General features: G+C 44.2%; 1 protein-coding gene across 1 annotated transcript in view; it reads left to right on the forward strand.

Moving 5' to 3' along the window:
* st8sia5 (ST8 alpha-N-acetyl-neuraminide alpha-2,8-sialyltransferase 5) overlaps window positions 1-13,004 on the forward strand; it is a 73,732-nt gene that overhangs the window by 38,550 nt on the left and 22,178 nt on the right. Inside the window, exon 2 of the mRNA XM_041190960.1 lies at window positions 8,831-8,923. Within this exon, the coding sequence (XP_041046894.1) occupies window positions 8,831-8,923 (93 nt within the window). The remainder of the gene's footprint in view (window positions 1-8,830; window positions 8,924-13,004) is intronic.

A 13,004-nucleotide genomic window follows, 5' to 3' on the forward strand; every position in this document is an offset into this window, starting at 1 on the left:
GTAAGCATTTCTAACCCTCCTTCCTCAAGGAACATCATTGAGTGAGGGCAGCTCATCAGCAATGATATTCTAGCTGTATTTGTGTCTCCTCAGTGGTAGTGGCAGAAGAAAAAACATGCACGGGAGAAGGAAATCCCTAGGCATCTCCATATCTCAGTCGCAGCAGTGTTTGCAACACTAGATGGGAGCGAAGGCTTCAAGTCTTCTCTTGCATCGTTCTTGTTCCTCAGTAGACTTTCAGTTCCCAGAGTGAGCTCACTCACAGGGCTCCATAGACCAAGGCAAGGATCATGGCCTGGCAAATCATAAGGTCAGAAAATGCAAGTGTGAATGTGGGACTTGTTCTCGCTCAAGTGGGTGGACATCCCCTGAGTTAAAAAAAAATAGCATTGAAGACTAGGAGAGATATGGCCATATTCCCTCACTTAACTTCAATCTTCCTGGAACCTGTCAGCAATTAATGTATCACAGGCGTGACTCCCACACCTTCCTTCCTCCGTGGCGTGATTGCGCTCATACTGACCCTCAGCAGCCTCATGAGGCTCCTGGGCCTCCAGATCTTCATCGACCGATGAGCTCTCATCCTCCTCCAGTTCATCCTCTGGGAGGGCTTCATCTCTTTGTATTGCCAGATTGTGAAGGGTACAACACACTGCAATGATGCGGGAAACCCTGTCGGAGTGTATTGGAGTGAGCTACCTTAGCAGTCCAAGCATCTGAAGCACATCTTCAGAAGCCCTATGGTCTATTTCATAAGGTAGCGTGTGGAGCTGTGAGCAGCGTTGCACCTCTCCTCAGAACAACTCTGAGGGTGATGTAGTGATGTCATCAGCCAGCTTTTCAGTGGATACCCCTTATCCCCAAGCAGCCATACCTGCAGATGTAATGGCCTCTCAAAAACCTCAGGCACCTGGGAGTGACTCAGGATGTAGTAGTCATGGCAACTCCTAGGGTACCATGCACAAATGTGCAGTATGTGTATCCAGTGATCACACACCAGTTGTACATTGATGAAATGATAGCCCTTGTGGTTTATAAACATTAGGGGTTGCTGCCATGGAGCCTGTATAGCCACATGGATGCAGTCTATTGCACTCTGCATTCTTGGGAAGTCTGAGTGAAGCCGATGAATCTCACAGCCTGGCTATCTTCATCCAGAGCAAACCTGACATAATGATGGGCCTTCCTGTAAAGGGCATCTGTGACCTCCTTTATGCATCGATGTGCTGCAGAATGAGAAATGCCATACAGATCCCCTGTTTATCTTTGGAAAGACCCAGAGTCACCTTCAAAGCCACCGGCAGGCGCTACTCTCCAACTCCATGTGGCGTCAGTCTTCACGAAGAATGTGGCATATGTGATGTACCAGAGCTCAGAACAATCGCAGACATGCACGGCATTGCCACTAACTCATTTGTAAATAGGAGATGCTTCTACAATAAACCCTAGGTCTGGTGAGGCGCCCCGGTTGTTTGGGTCTGTCTTCCTGACCCGCCTGTTAATGCTCTGGTTCCGCTTGACCATGTCCCTCCTGCTGGAGCTGTGCGCAGAGTTGCCTTTCCCTCCTTCACCTTCTCCATTGCATTTGGACCCTGACAAAGCATTGAGCCCTGGATCTGTATGTGCTTTTGCCTTCTCTCTGAAAGGAAACATTGAAAACATTAATGATTCAAGGGGCAAGAAAGTGAAGTTCAGAAGATGACACATTTGGAAACCGTAAGGGTCCATCGATTTCCTGCCCTACTTGCATGGTGGCTGATGCCACCTTCTCCCTGAGACACTAGCACACACATCGAGCTGACCAAGATAGCATTGCTGATATGTCTCATCTTCAGTGCTGCGAGGGATGCTGAAGTTTCCGTGAGATGAGTGACCCAACCTAGCTCTGTGCTCCAGTCTCTGGTGTGACATATTAACGACCAGTCATTAATACTCATGGTCACTAAGTGGATGTCCTTCGGCCCATTGGAAGTGCCAATTCTGGTGAACAGGTGACAGGCCTTCATTGATGGAATGCCAGATATGATACAGCTGTGCCTCCATCACTATTGCCTGCATTCCCAAATTCTACATCCTGTGGCCTGAATTTTACATGTGGTGGGCGTGCGTGATCGGTGGGCATGGGAGTGATTGGGAAATGGACTGCCGACGGCAATTGGCCACCAAACATGCACTGAAATGCTCAGCGCTGCCGGGGTGAGGGCAGGAAGAGGGTGGGTGATGATATTTCCGAAGGTGCAAGTGAGCTCTGCGAGAAAGCTCTCTGAAGGCTGACAGCTGCCTCAGGGAGCTGCAGACCTGAAAATGCCCAGATAAAGGCTTTAAAAGCTGAAAAAATGTCCACGTATCACAATCACCTGAAAACATAGCTGATAAAAATACTGCCCACAGGTATTTATTTTTACTTTATTTCATAATGGGAGCTTCATCCCGCCCTTGGATGAGGCTTGATGTAAAATGGAAAGGACGCCCTGGCCGATTCGCCCGTCCGCCAACTGTAAAGTTGGACAGGCCACGAAAAATTGGAGTCAATTCCACCGTTAATGAGCTTAATTCGCCTCCTAATTATTGGTGGGCGCGCTTCTGACTTTTGCGTGTGCCCGCCAAGCGAAATATCGGTGAGTGAGCGATGATGTTGGGACGCTCGCCCGACGCCTTCTTGCACGATTTTATGCCTGATCAGTTCGGGCGCATGCCCGCCCATGGGATGTAAAATTCTGCCCTATGAGTTACTCTTGAGATGCAGTGACTTTGATGTCAAGCCACTGAGTTCAGAGTAGCCCTTATCAGTGCTAATGAAGCCATTGGCTTTCATCGCAAGGAGGTCTTTCTCTTTCCTTTCTAAGCACTCTTGCGGCAATAAGAGGCTAGAGGGCGACCCCACAAAAACCCACCTCATGTTCGCCCTTCCCCCTCACTGCCATTCCACAGCCTTCCCTCCCATTTGCTCCCCCTCGTGTTTACCCTTCCCCCTCACCACCATTTCACAGCTTCCCTCCCCTATGCCCCGCTCATTCATCAACCCCACCCTCACCGCACAGCCCACCCCCAGTTGAAATGCTAATTTCTAAGAGTGGAGGCCTACATGAGTGCCACAGCACAGTGGTGTTCCCCAGAACAGTGTAGGCAAAGAGCAGGAGCGGGCCAACCCTACAGCTCCAGTTCATCACAAGAAGACCGGTGCCGTACTATGGCAGGTAGGCTATGTATGTTCCACTCATCTTGAAGTTACCAGCGAACTGAGGTCTGACTTGCACATACCACCCCTTTCAAACAGATTTGAGGCTGACGTAAATTCCCACTGGCGTGACTCAAGATTGGAAGGCCTGGCAGAATTCCGTTGAGCATCTGTTTTAATGGTCATTCCTGACATGTTAATGAATTCAAATGGTGTTCACGCCCCTTGTCAGCGGGATAGCTGACCCAGGAGAATTGCAACCTATTTTTATGATCTCGGATTTGCGACTTTTTGCCTGCTGCTGGATTCTCTGCTCCCACCCGCCATGAAACCTGACTTAGGGCAGAGTTCTCCCATCCTGCCCATGTTGTGGTTGGGAAATTGAGAATTTTTTTTAATATTGTAAGATTTTGACTCGCTTCTTGGCACAGAACTAGTTAGCAACCATTAATACAAAGTAAGTATCAACTTGTTATTATACTTAAACAAATTGGTTCCATTAATTGTTAAATTAACATAGAATGGTCTGGTTCTGTGCTGTACATTCCCTTTCATCCAAGTCTATCCAACATAACCCCTATTCTTTTCCCTTTCATATTTATATCCTTAAATGGATCCGTGTTGAATTTAAAAAAAATAAAGCCTGAAGCTAGTGCTTCTCCTCTAATCAATCACATCTCCATGTCAGGCATGCCGGAGGCCTTTCTGAGAAATAGCGTCAGCAACGAAACTAAGCCTACAGGAAGGACTGGTCATCCTGTTTAATGTTTTGAGAACCCAACAAAAACTTCAGGAAGTGTCTAGGAAGAGTATCTCCAACTAGAGACATGTACTAGATAATAATTCAAACAGGCACATTCTTACTTCTTATGACCTTGCAATATGATTACATGCTCAGGAAGGTGTCCAGTTACTCTGATCCTCCAATGCTTCTATATATGTCAGCCATGGCACAATTGATAGTGCTCTAGCTTCTGAATCAGAAGGTTGTGGATTTTAAGTCCTAGTCCTAAGCACAAAAATTAAGGCAAAAACTCCAGTGTAGTACTGAGGGAGCGCAGCATTGTCTGAGTTGTCTTCTTTTTGGATGCGATGGTAAACGGGCCCTGTGCCCTCTCAGATGAATATAAAAGATTCCATGGTGCTAATTTTGAAGAAGAATAGTTGAGTCATCCTGGTGTCCTGCCAAAATTTATCTTCCAATCAACATCACTCAAAAAGATTATCTGATCACTATCACATTGCTGTTTGTGGGAGCTGTGTGCAAATAGGCTGTGGCATTTCCTACAGTACAACAATAATTACACTTCAAAAGTACTTCACTGGCTGTAAAGTACTTCAGGGCATCCTGTGTTCCTGAAAGGAGCTACATAAATGCAAGTCTTTCTCCCTTTAGAGTAGAATGCTCAGGAAGATGAACCATTGATTTTTGTAAAATAAAATTATTTAAACTCTTTGAGGAGAATCTAATAGAACAAGTTATATATGACTAGGGGGAGGCGGTGATAAAGTGGTATTTTCACTGGACTGGTAACCTAGGGACCCAGGGTAATGCTCTGGGGACTTGAGTTTGAATCCCACCACAGCAGATGGTGGAATTTGAATTCAATAAAAATCTGGAATTAAAAATTTAATGATTGTCATAAAAACCTATCCGGTTCACTAATGTCCTTTAGGGGAGGAAATCTGTCATCCTCACCTGGTTTGGCCTACATGTGACTTCAGACCCACAGAAATGTGGTTGACTCTTAAAAATGCCCTCTGAACAAGGGCAATTACAAATGGGCAATAAATGCTGGCCCAGCCAGTGATGCCCACATCCCACAAATGAATAAAGAAGAACCAGTGGAAGGAACAAAGTTAATGAGCCAAATGGTCATTTATCATTTGCCATTTTTTGATGTTATAAATACTTTGCTGACCCACCATAAGTAATCTTGTCACTAAACCACGACCAGTGAAGCTGTCAACGCAGACAAATCTAAATGTCTATCATAGTTAGGATTCAGACTCTCAGAGCCTAATTTTCACTATTGAGTTGGGAAATTTCCCTACTCAGCAGACCTGCCTTGGTTTAAACCCATCAGGTCTTGGTTTAGACCCAATTTTCGCTCTGGGGATGTGGTGGCAGAAAAGACTCGGGCCTGCCAGCCCTGGAAGCAGATCATAGGTGGCCACGGGGGCAGCTAAGTGCCAAGGTGGGCTGGTTAGAAGACCCAACTTGGTTTTCTGCGACTTTGTCCCAGTTGTTTCAAAAGCTGTTAGGTCATCCAGCCATGATCCCTCACCCACTCAACATGGCCCCTCCATGCCAACTCATGTTGCCCACCCACTCCCATGGCCCTTTATACCCCCATTCAACCTAATTTCTCAATGCCACCTCCATAGCCATGCAGCCAGGATCCGCCCTGGGCAGACCTTAGGAGCCTTGTGGAGATGAAAAAGAATAGACTTCTAATAATCTAATATAGTTTTCACTCACACACACTTTTGATAATGAGAAAACTACCATTCCAGAAGCTGTTCAAAACTCTTAAATTTCCTCAAGTGGTTAATCTCTTCTAAAAACAAACTTCTCTTCAGAGCCCACTTCAAAGATAACTAATCCTTTAATTTCTTCTTTAAATTGTCAATCAAACTGTGAACTCGGAATCCCCTGCTGAGATAATTGTTTTTAATGACATAATAATAGTCCTTGGAAAAATGTCAACAAAGACCTCTATTGAAACTGCATGACTAGATTGGTGTAATTTTTTCTACCCTACACCAGATGGCCTGTCAATCAAAGCAGTATGCTCTCATAGTTCACTCAAAGCGGTTAACTCTCACTGACAGCTTAAGCCTGTTTTTTGACATATTTAAACAGTGGGCGATTTAAAAAATCTTCAGGCCACAACACTTAAATGTTCTTTATCCACACTTCAAGAGCATTTACACTTACTCCATCAATTTGTGACTCCCACACTGTGGGTTAAGGCCCTTGCTACAGCCAAAATGAGGCCTTTAAACCGAGCACTATGTTCAAATGGCCCTGCTGAGTTTGGGTTTCCCTCCTGTGTTATTCACAGCCTGCCCCTTCATCCCGCCAGCAAAAATTGGATGTCAGAAATGGGGGCAGGACTTCCGTATCCAGATCCCGCCTGCCATTTTTAAAGGACTGCAGAGTTTTCCTGACTCCGTGAAAATCCAGCCCTCAGGTCTTAGCTACTGGGATCTGATACTTTATCAGACCAACCTTCAGGTGACCTTTCTCAATATGGGATGGATATCATGTGATATCCAGGCGTATAATCCTCTAAGTTGCAAAAGGTGGCTAATTCTGTTGGCAGGTGCACTGTTGATCAAGGGTGTTCAGCCTTTTTGCTTTTGAGCTTTCTTTTCCCAGTTATAAAAATTCTACAGACCCCACAGAGCACAAAGCAACTTTTTTTTTAAATAAAAGCAAAATACTGCGGATGCTGGAAATCTGAAACAAAAACAGAAAATGCTGGAAAAACTCAGCAGGTCTAACTGCATCTGTGGAAAGAAAAACAGAGTTAATGTTCTGAGTCTGTATGACTCGATACTCTGAAGAAGAGTCAGAAGAGTCAACTCTGAAGAAGAGTCATACAGACTCGAAACATTAACTCTGTTTTTCTCTCCACAGATGCTGTTAGACCTGCTGAGTTTTTCTAGCATTTTCTGTTTTTGTTTCAACTTTTTTTATAACATTGGTTCCTTTCTTGTGGCAAAAGCCAGCAGCGAAGTTACACAGAGTAAGGTTCCACGACAGAACATCATGTGAATTGCCGGAGCTCCCTGTTCACTTCCCAATGTTATAAAATAGGTCAACTTTCATGGCTGCCCACAGCTTGCAATCAGTGATATTCTAGGGACTCAGGGCCCAGAGCTGTGCATTTCTGGCGGCAGTGGGCAGACTGATCTTCCACCCTGTAAACAGCTCCCATGTTCAGGCAGTCGTCAGCTGAATAAAAAATGAAAGATGAGATCAGCCAAACATGTACCAACGTTCTGATTAGTTCTCGGTCCACTTACCCCACAAAACAGGCATCAAACCCGATTGACGTAAACTCCGCTTCCCAGGTTTAAACATGGCACAGGACAGTGTATGCCACATGACATGTCAGCCAGAAAATGGTGCCAAATGTCACTAATAAGTCTGAAGGAGGAAAGGAGGCAGTGTTTCCACTCTTCCAATATCAGTGGTGTCCATACCACATCAGCCACATTGTACACTGACTTAAACTCCGCTCATTTATTTGAAGGTGGGTAAAAACATATATAGCTGATTTCAAGGTCTCATTCTTTATTAATAAATAAGGTGCCACTGATATTGGTTGTGATCAGTCTAGCTGAAAGAAAGGAATTTTTAAAAAATTATTTTATCCTTGAAAGATGTGGATTTAGTGAACTCCTTGAAAGCTTCTCCTAGACCCCATAGAGAACCCCTGTGGCACAGGGCAAGATAACGTCTCACATCAGATCTTAGTGGAATGCTAGGTTGCTGGGAGGTTTGCAGTAAAGATTGACATGACTCACTAGCTTAGGCAGGAGACATTGGGTAGACTTTAACTCCAGATGTGAAGTGGGCAAGCAGTGGGTACAATACTTGGCCATTCCTGCAGTAGGAAGCCTGGTCTGATTTGAGGGCCAGACCTCGTTACCCTGCTGCCCCTGAGCAACATGCTCTGACTGGGCATTCCTCTGAAGCCAGCATAGTATTGTTTTTGGAGGAAGACCTGGTTGGCAGGCAGGTAGGTCCTGGGGTGGGGATGATAAAGTAGGGAGGTGGAGCTCTAGTTGGCAGTGGCCCATCTTATTCTGTGGAGCCTTGAGAAGCACCTGTGCTCTACCTTGACCTAGAGAAATAATTCTTTATTTATGTTTGGGGTCTTTCCATTTTGGGCAATAGGAAGCTGAAAAACTAATAGTGACAGTTATAGGACACAACCGCGTTAATTGTGTCTGCATTATTGTGATGAAAGGGGCTAAGAAAACAGTGACAAAGAAGGGAGAGGGATAGTACTGGAATAATGAGGGCAGTATATGAAAGAGAAAAAATTAAAATAACCCTTTCTGAGACTCAATTCTTCTTTGAAAATGGCTGTCGATTTCTTTAAAGTATAACCCTGGTGGCAAGGGGAAATTTATTTATTCCTAGTTTATTTATTTATTCCCCATGTCTCAACCCATATACTATTCAGACTGAACTGAACATGTGGAGATTAGGTTTAAACCCTTTCCAGTATGTGATATACCTGAGTAATATAATCTGTGTGAGAGGCACCCACTGGTTACTCAGCACTGGCATTTGTCTGTTTCCCTGTGGGGAGGCACTTGACTTCAACTTGCCATGTCTCTGCAGAGGCTCAGTTCTTGAAGGTTAGGAACTCGCCACTTGGGGGAAATTCCACTGGCAAACCCTATTGTCCCACTCCAGTAGGACAGTATCTTAGAGCTCGAGCACAGCATGCAGTTGTGCCATCTCTCTTATTGCACTGACTCCTTGCTCAGTTTAAGCATTATGCAGAGAAGAAAACCATTCAAAATCACTTGTCCAAGGTTTTGTGAAGAAGTGGATAGTACTGTTGGAGTTGATGAAGCAATGTTGTATGAATTTGTTTTTAAAAATGCCAACTTTATTTGCTGCAGATACTTTGAGTTGCGTGAAGGCTCATTCGAGTACAACTCCTCAATATGCCGGAAGCTACGAAATGAGATCACGGAGGTGAAGATACTTTCCATGTAAGTCATTGTCACTTCAAAGGCAGAGTTTCTACATAGGATCACATAGGATATACAGTACAGAAATAGGCCATTTGGCCCATCCAGTCCATGCCAGCGATTATGCTCCACTGGGGCCTCCTCACATTTTTCCTCATCCAAATCTACCATTATGACTCCCTATTCCCTTCTCCCTCATATTTTAGTCTAGTTTCCCCTTGCATGCATTCTATCCGCTTGAACCGCTCCGTGTGGTAGCAGGTTCCATACTCTCACCATTCTTTTGGTGAAGAGGTTCCTTCTGAATTTCCGATTGGATTTCTTGGTGACTATCTTATACTGATGGCCTCAAATTTTGTTCTTCCTAACGAGAGGAAACATTTTCTCTGTATCCATTCTATCAAAACAATTCATAATTTTAATGGTCTCTGTCAGATCACCCTTAAGCCTTCTTTTAACAATAGAAAAGAGAACCAGCCTGTCAGTCCTTTCTTGATATTTATAATCACGCATTTCTAGTATCATCCAAGTAAATCTTGTTCGGGACTCGAACTCAAGTTCTGCCGAAGGGTCATGAGGACTCGAAACGTCAACTCTTTTCTTCTCCGCCGATGCCGCCAGACCTGCTGAGTTTTTCCAGGTAATTCTGTTTTTGTTTTAAATCTTGTCTGCACCTTTTCTAGTGCCTCTATTTCCTTTTAATAATATGGTAACCAGAACTGCACACAGTACTCTAAATGTGGTCTAATGAAGGTTTGATACAGGTTTAGCATAATGTCCCTACTTTTTAATCCTATCCCTCTAAAAATAAAGCCTAATGTTTGATTTACTTTTGTATGGTCTGACTAACCTCTGGTGCAACTTTTAGTAGTTGTTGTATTGTTACTCCATGATCCCTTTGTTCCCTATCCCATCTGGACTTGCACATTCCAAGCAATAAGTGACCTCCCTATTCTTCCTAACAAAATGTACTAACTCACATTTATCTGTGTTGAATTTCATTTGCCAATTATTTGCCCATCCGCAAGTTTCTTAATATTCTCCTGTAATTTGCAGCAGTTCTCCTTGCTATTGACTATCACGCTCCACAATTTGGTGTCATCCACAAATTTAGGAAGTGTATTTTTGATTCTGAAGTGCAAATCGTTAATGTAAATTGTGAACAGCAATAGTCCCAGCACTGATCCTTGTGGAACACAACTACCCATTTTCTGCCACTCAGAATAATTACCCTTTATTTCCACTCTCTGCTTTCTGTCTTGAAGCAGCTAACAATTCATTCTGCCACCTGTCTCCTGACCCCACATTCTCTGACCTGATTCATTAGTCTATTATGGGGCACCTTGTCAAAGGCTTTTTAAAAATCCAAATAAATTATATTGACTGCATCACCATTGTCTGCTCTCAATGTTAACTCCTCAAAAAATTCAGTAAAGTTGGTCAAGCAAGATTTTCCCTTCTGAAACTCATGCCGACCATTCATTATTACATTATTTGTTGCTCACCGTTCCATTATTTTTGAGATTCCATTATTTTTCCAATCACCAAAGTTAAGCTGACTGGTCTATAATTCACTGGGCATGTTCTGGCCCTCCTTTTAAATTTAGGAATTGCATTAGCTATCCTCCAGACATCTGGCACTACACATTTTTCTAACAAATTATTAAATATGTGTTGTTATGCTTCGGTCATCTCTTCCCTAAGTTATTTTAAAACTTGCAAGTTCCCCTCCAAGCCACACACCATCCTGACTTGGAACTATATTGCCATTCCTTCACTGTCACTGGGTCAAAATCCTGGAACTCCCTTCCCAACAGCACTGTGGGTGTGCCTACACCATGTGGACTTATGGGACTTAGACTCTGGGGATAGCTTGCAGACCAATCTTGTGCACTGCAGCCTCTGAAGCTGCAAGGACTAGAGAGTTGCCGGCCAGCTCTGAGGCAGGACTTCCTCCTGCCTCCGGCCAATTAATATTTGTTGGAGCGTTAAATGGCCGCGGGACAGGCAGTATTGGTGGGGGTATGTTCCCCACTGACTCCTTGGATGGCGGGAAGAGAAACCCCACCACCTTAAAAATCCTGGCCTCTGAGTGAAGAAATTCCTCTTCATCTCAGTCTTGAATGGCCTGCCCTTTATTCTGAAACAGTGGTCCCTGATTCTAGACTCACCAGCCCAGGGAAACATCCTGTCTATATCTGCCCAGTGACGTCCTGTAAGAATTTTATAAATTTCAATGAGATTGCCTCTCATTCTTTGAAACTCTAAATACAGGCCCTGTGTCCTCAATCTCTCCTCATAAGACAACACCTCCCCTCAGGGATTAGTCTGGTGAATCTCCTTTGCACTCTTTCTATGGCAAGTATATCCTTTCTTAGCTAAGAAGACCGAAACTACACAATACTCCAGGCGTGGTTTCACCAAGGCTCTATACAACAGCAGCTTTACTGCTGTACTCAAATCCCCATGTGATGAAGGCCAACTTGCCATTTGTCTTCCTAATTGCTTGCTGTATCTACATGCTAGCATTTAGTGACTAACGAACAGGGATACCAAGGTACCTTTGGACATCAACACTTCTCAATCTCTCACCCTTTAAGAAATACTTTTGCCTTTCTGTTTTTTCTACCAAGGTGGATAACTTCACACTTATTTACATTATATTCCTTCTGCCATGTTCTTGCCCAGTCACTTAGCCTGTCCAAGTCCTCTTGAAGCCTCCTGGTAACCCCCTCACAACTTACATTCCCACCTAGTTTTGTGTCATCAGCAAATTTGGAAATATTACATTTGAGCTCCACGTCCAAATCATTTATACAAGTTGTGAACAGCTGTGACCCCAGCACTGATCCTTGCAGTACCCCACTAGTAACAGCCTGACATGTTGCGAATTACTCATTTATTTCTACTGTCAGACATTTAAGCAGATATTTCATAACACTCAGCAAAAATTTATCCCTGTCAAAAAGAAGACTTGGTGAGAAGGATGAACCACCTGTGCTTAACATTGGCGGTCAAGGAGAGTATCCAATCAAAAACTAAGGCATACAAAATGGCAAAAAAACTAGTGGTAGGCCAGAGCATTGGGAATTTTTTAGTAACTAGCAGCGGATGACTAAAAAGCTAATAAAGAGGGAGAAAATTGATTATGAAAGTAAATTGGCAAGAAATATAAAAACAAATAGCAAGAGCTTCTATGGGTATATAAAAAGAAAGGGAGTAGCTACAGTGAATGTGGGACCCTTGGAGGATGCAACTGGAGAATAGAGAACGAGGGACAGGGATAATTTAATCCAATATTTTACATTGGTCTTCACAGTGCAGGACACTATAAACATTCCAAAGAGATCAGATAAGCAAGGAACTAATGGGAGGAAAGATCTTATAACAGTCTCTATCATGAGGCACAAAGTATTTGAGAAACTAATGGGACTAAAGGCAAACAAGTCACCAGGACCTTATGGCCTGCATCCAAGGGTTTTAAAGGAAGTGGCAGCAGGGATAGTGGAGGCAATGGTCGAAATATTCCAGAACTCACTGGATTCCGGCAGGGTCCCAGCTGATTGGAAAACTGCTAATGTGATGCCCCTGTTCAAGAAGGGAGGGAGACAAAAAGTAGGAGACTATAGGCCAGTCAGCCTAAAATCTGTCGTTGGGAAGATGCTGGAGTCCATTATAAGGAAGAAATAACAAGTCATTTAGAAAAGCTTAATGCAATCAAACAGATTCAACATGGTTTTGTGAAAGGGAAATCATGGAGCCATAGACTCTATGGCCTGAATTTTTCCGTCGGCGAGTTGGGGACGGGGCCTGCTTGCCGACGTGAAACTGAAACGGGATAATGTCGGGAGGAACCCCTGTCACCCCGCCCCATTTAAATATTCAGGAAGGTGGGCGGACAGCGTGATCAGCTGTCTGCCCGCCGACCTGTCAATGGCCAATCTCCCTGAGACTAAGTGCTGTCTTAGGGAGGTCACTAAATCCCTCCCCCCTCTGCATGGCACTTCCTGTTGGGCAGCCCGCTGGGCGGGCCTTAATTGGCCTGCCCACTTAAAATGGCGGCAGGGCCCGTTTCGATGGCAGCGATTGGCTGCCCGCCGCC

Source organism: Carcharodon carcharias, chromosome 1 (assembly GCF_017639515.1).
Source record: "Carcharodon carcharias isolate sCarCar2 chromosome 1, sCarCar2.pri, whole genome shotgun sequence".
Taxonomy (NCBI): Eukaryota; Metazoa; Chordata; class Chondrichthyes; order Lamniformes; family Lamnidae; genus Carcharodon; species Carcharodon carcharias.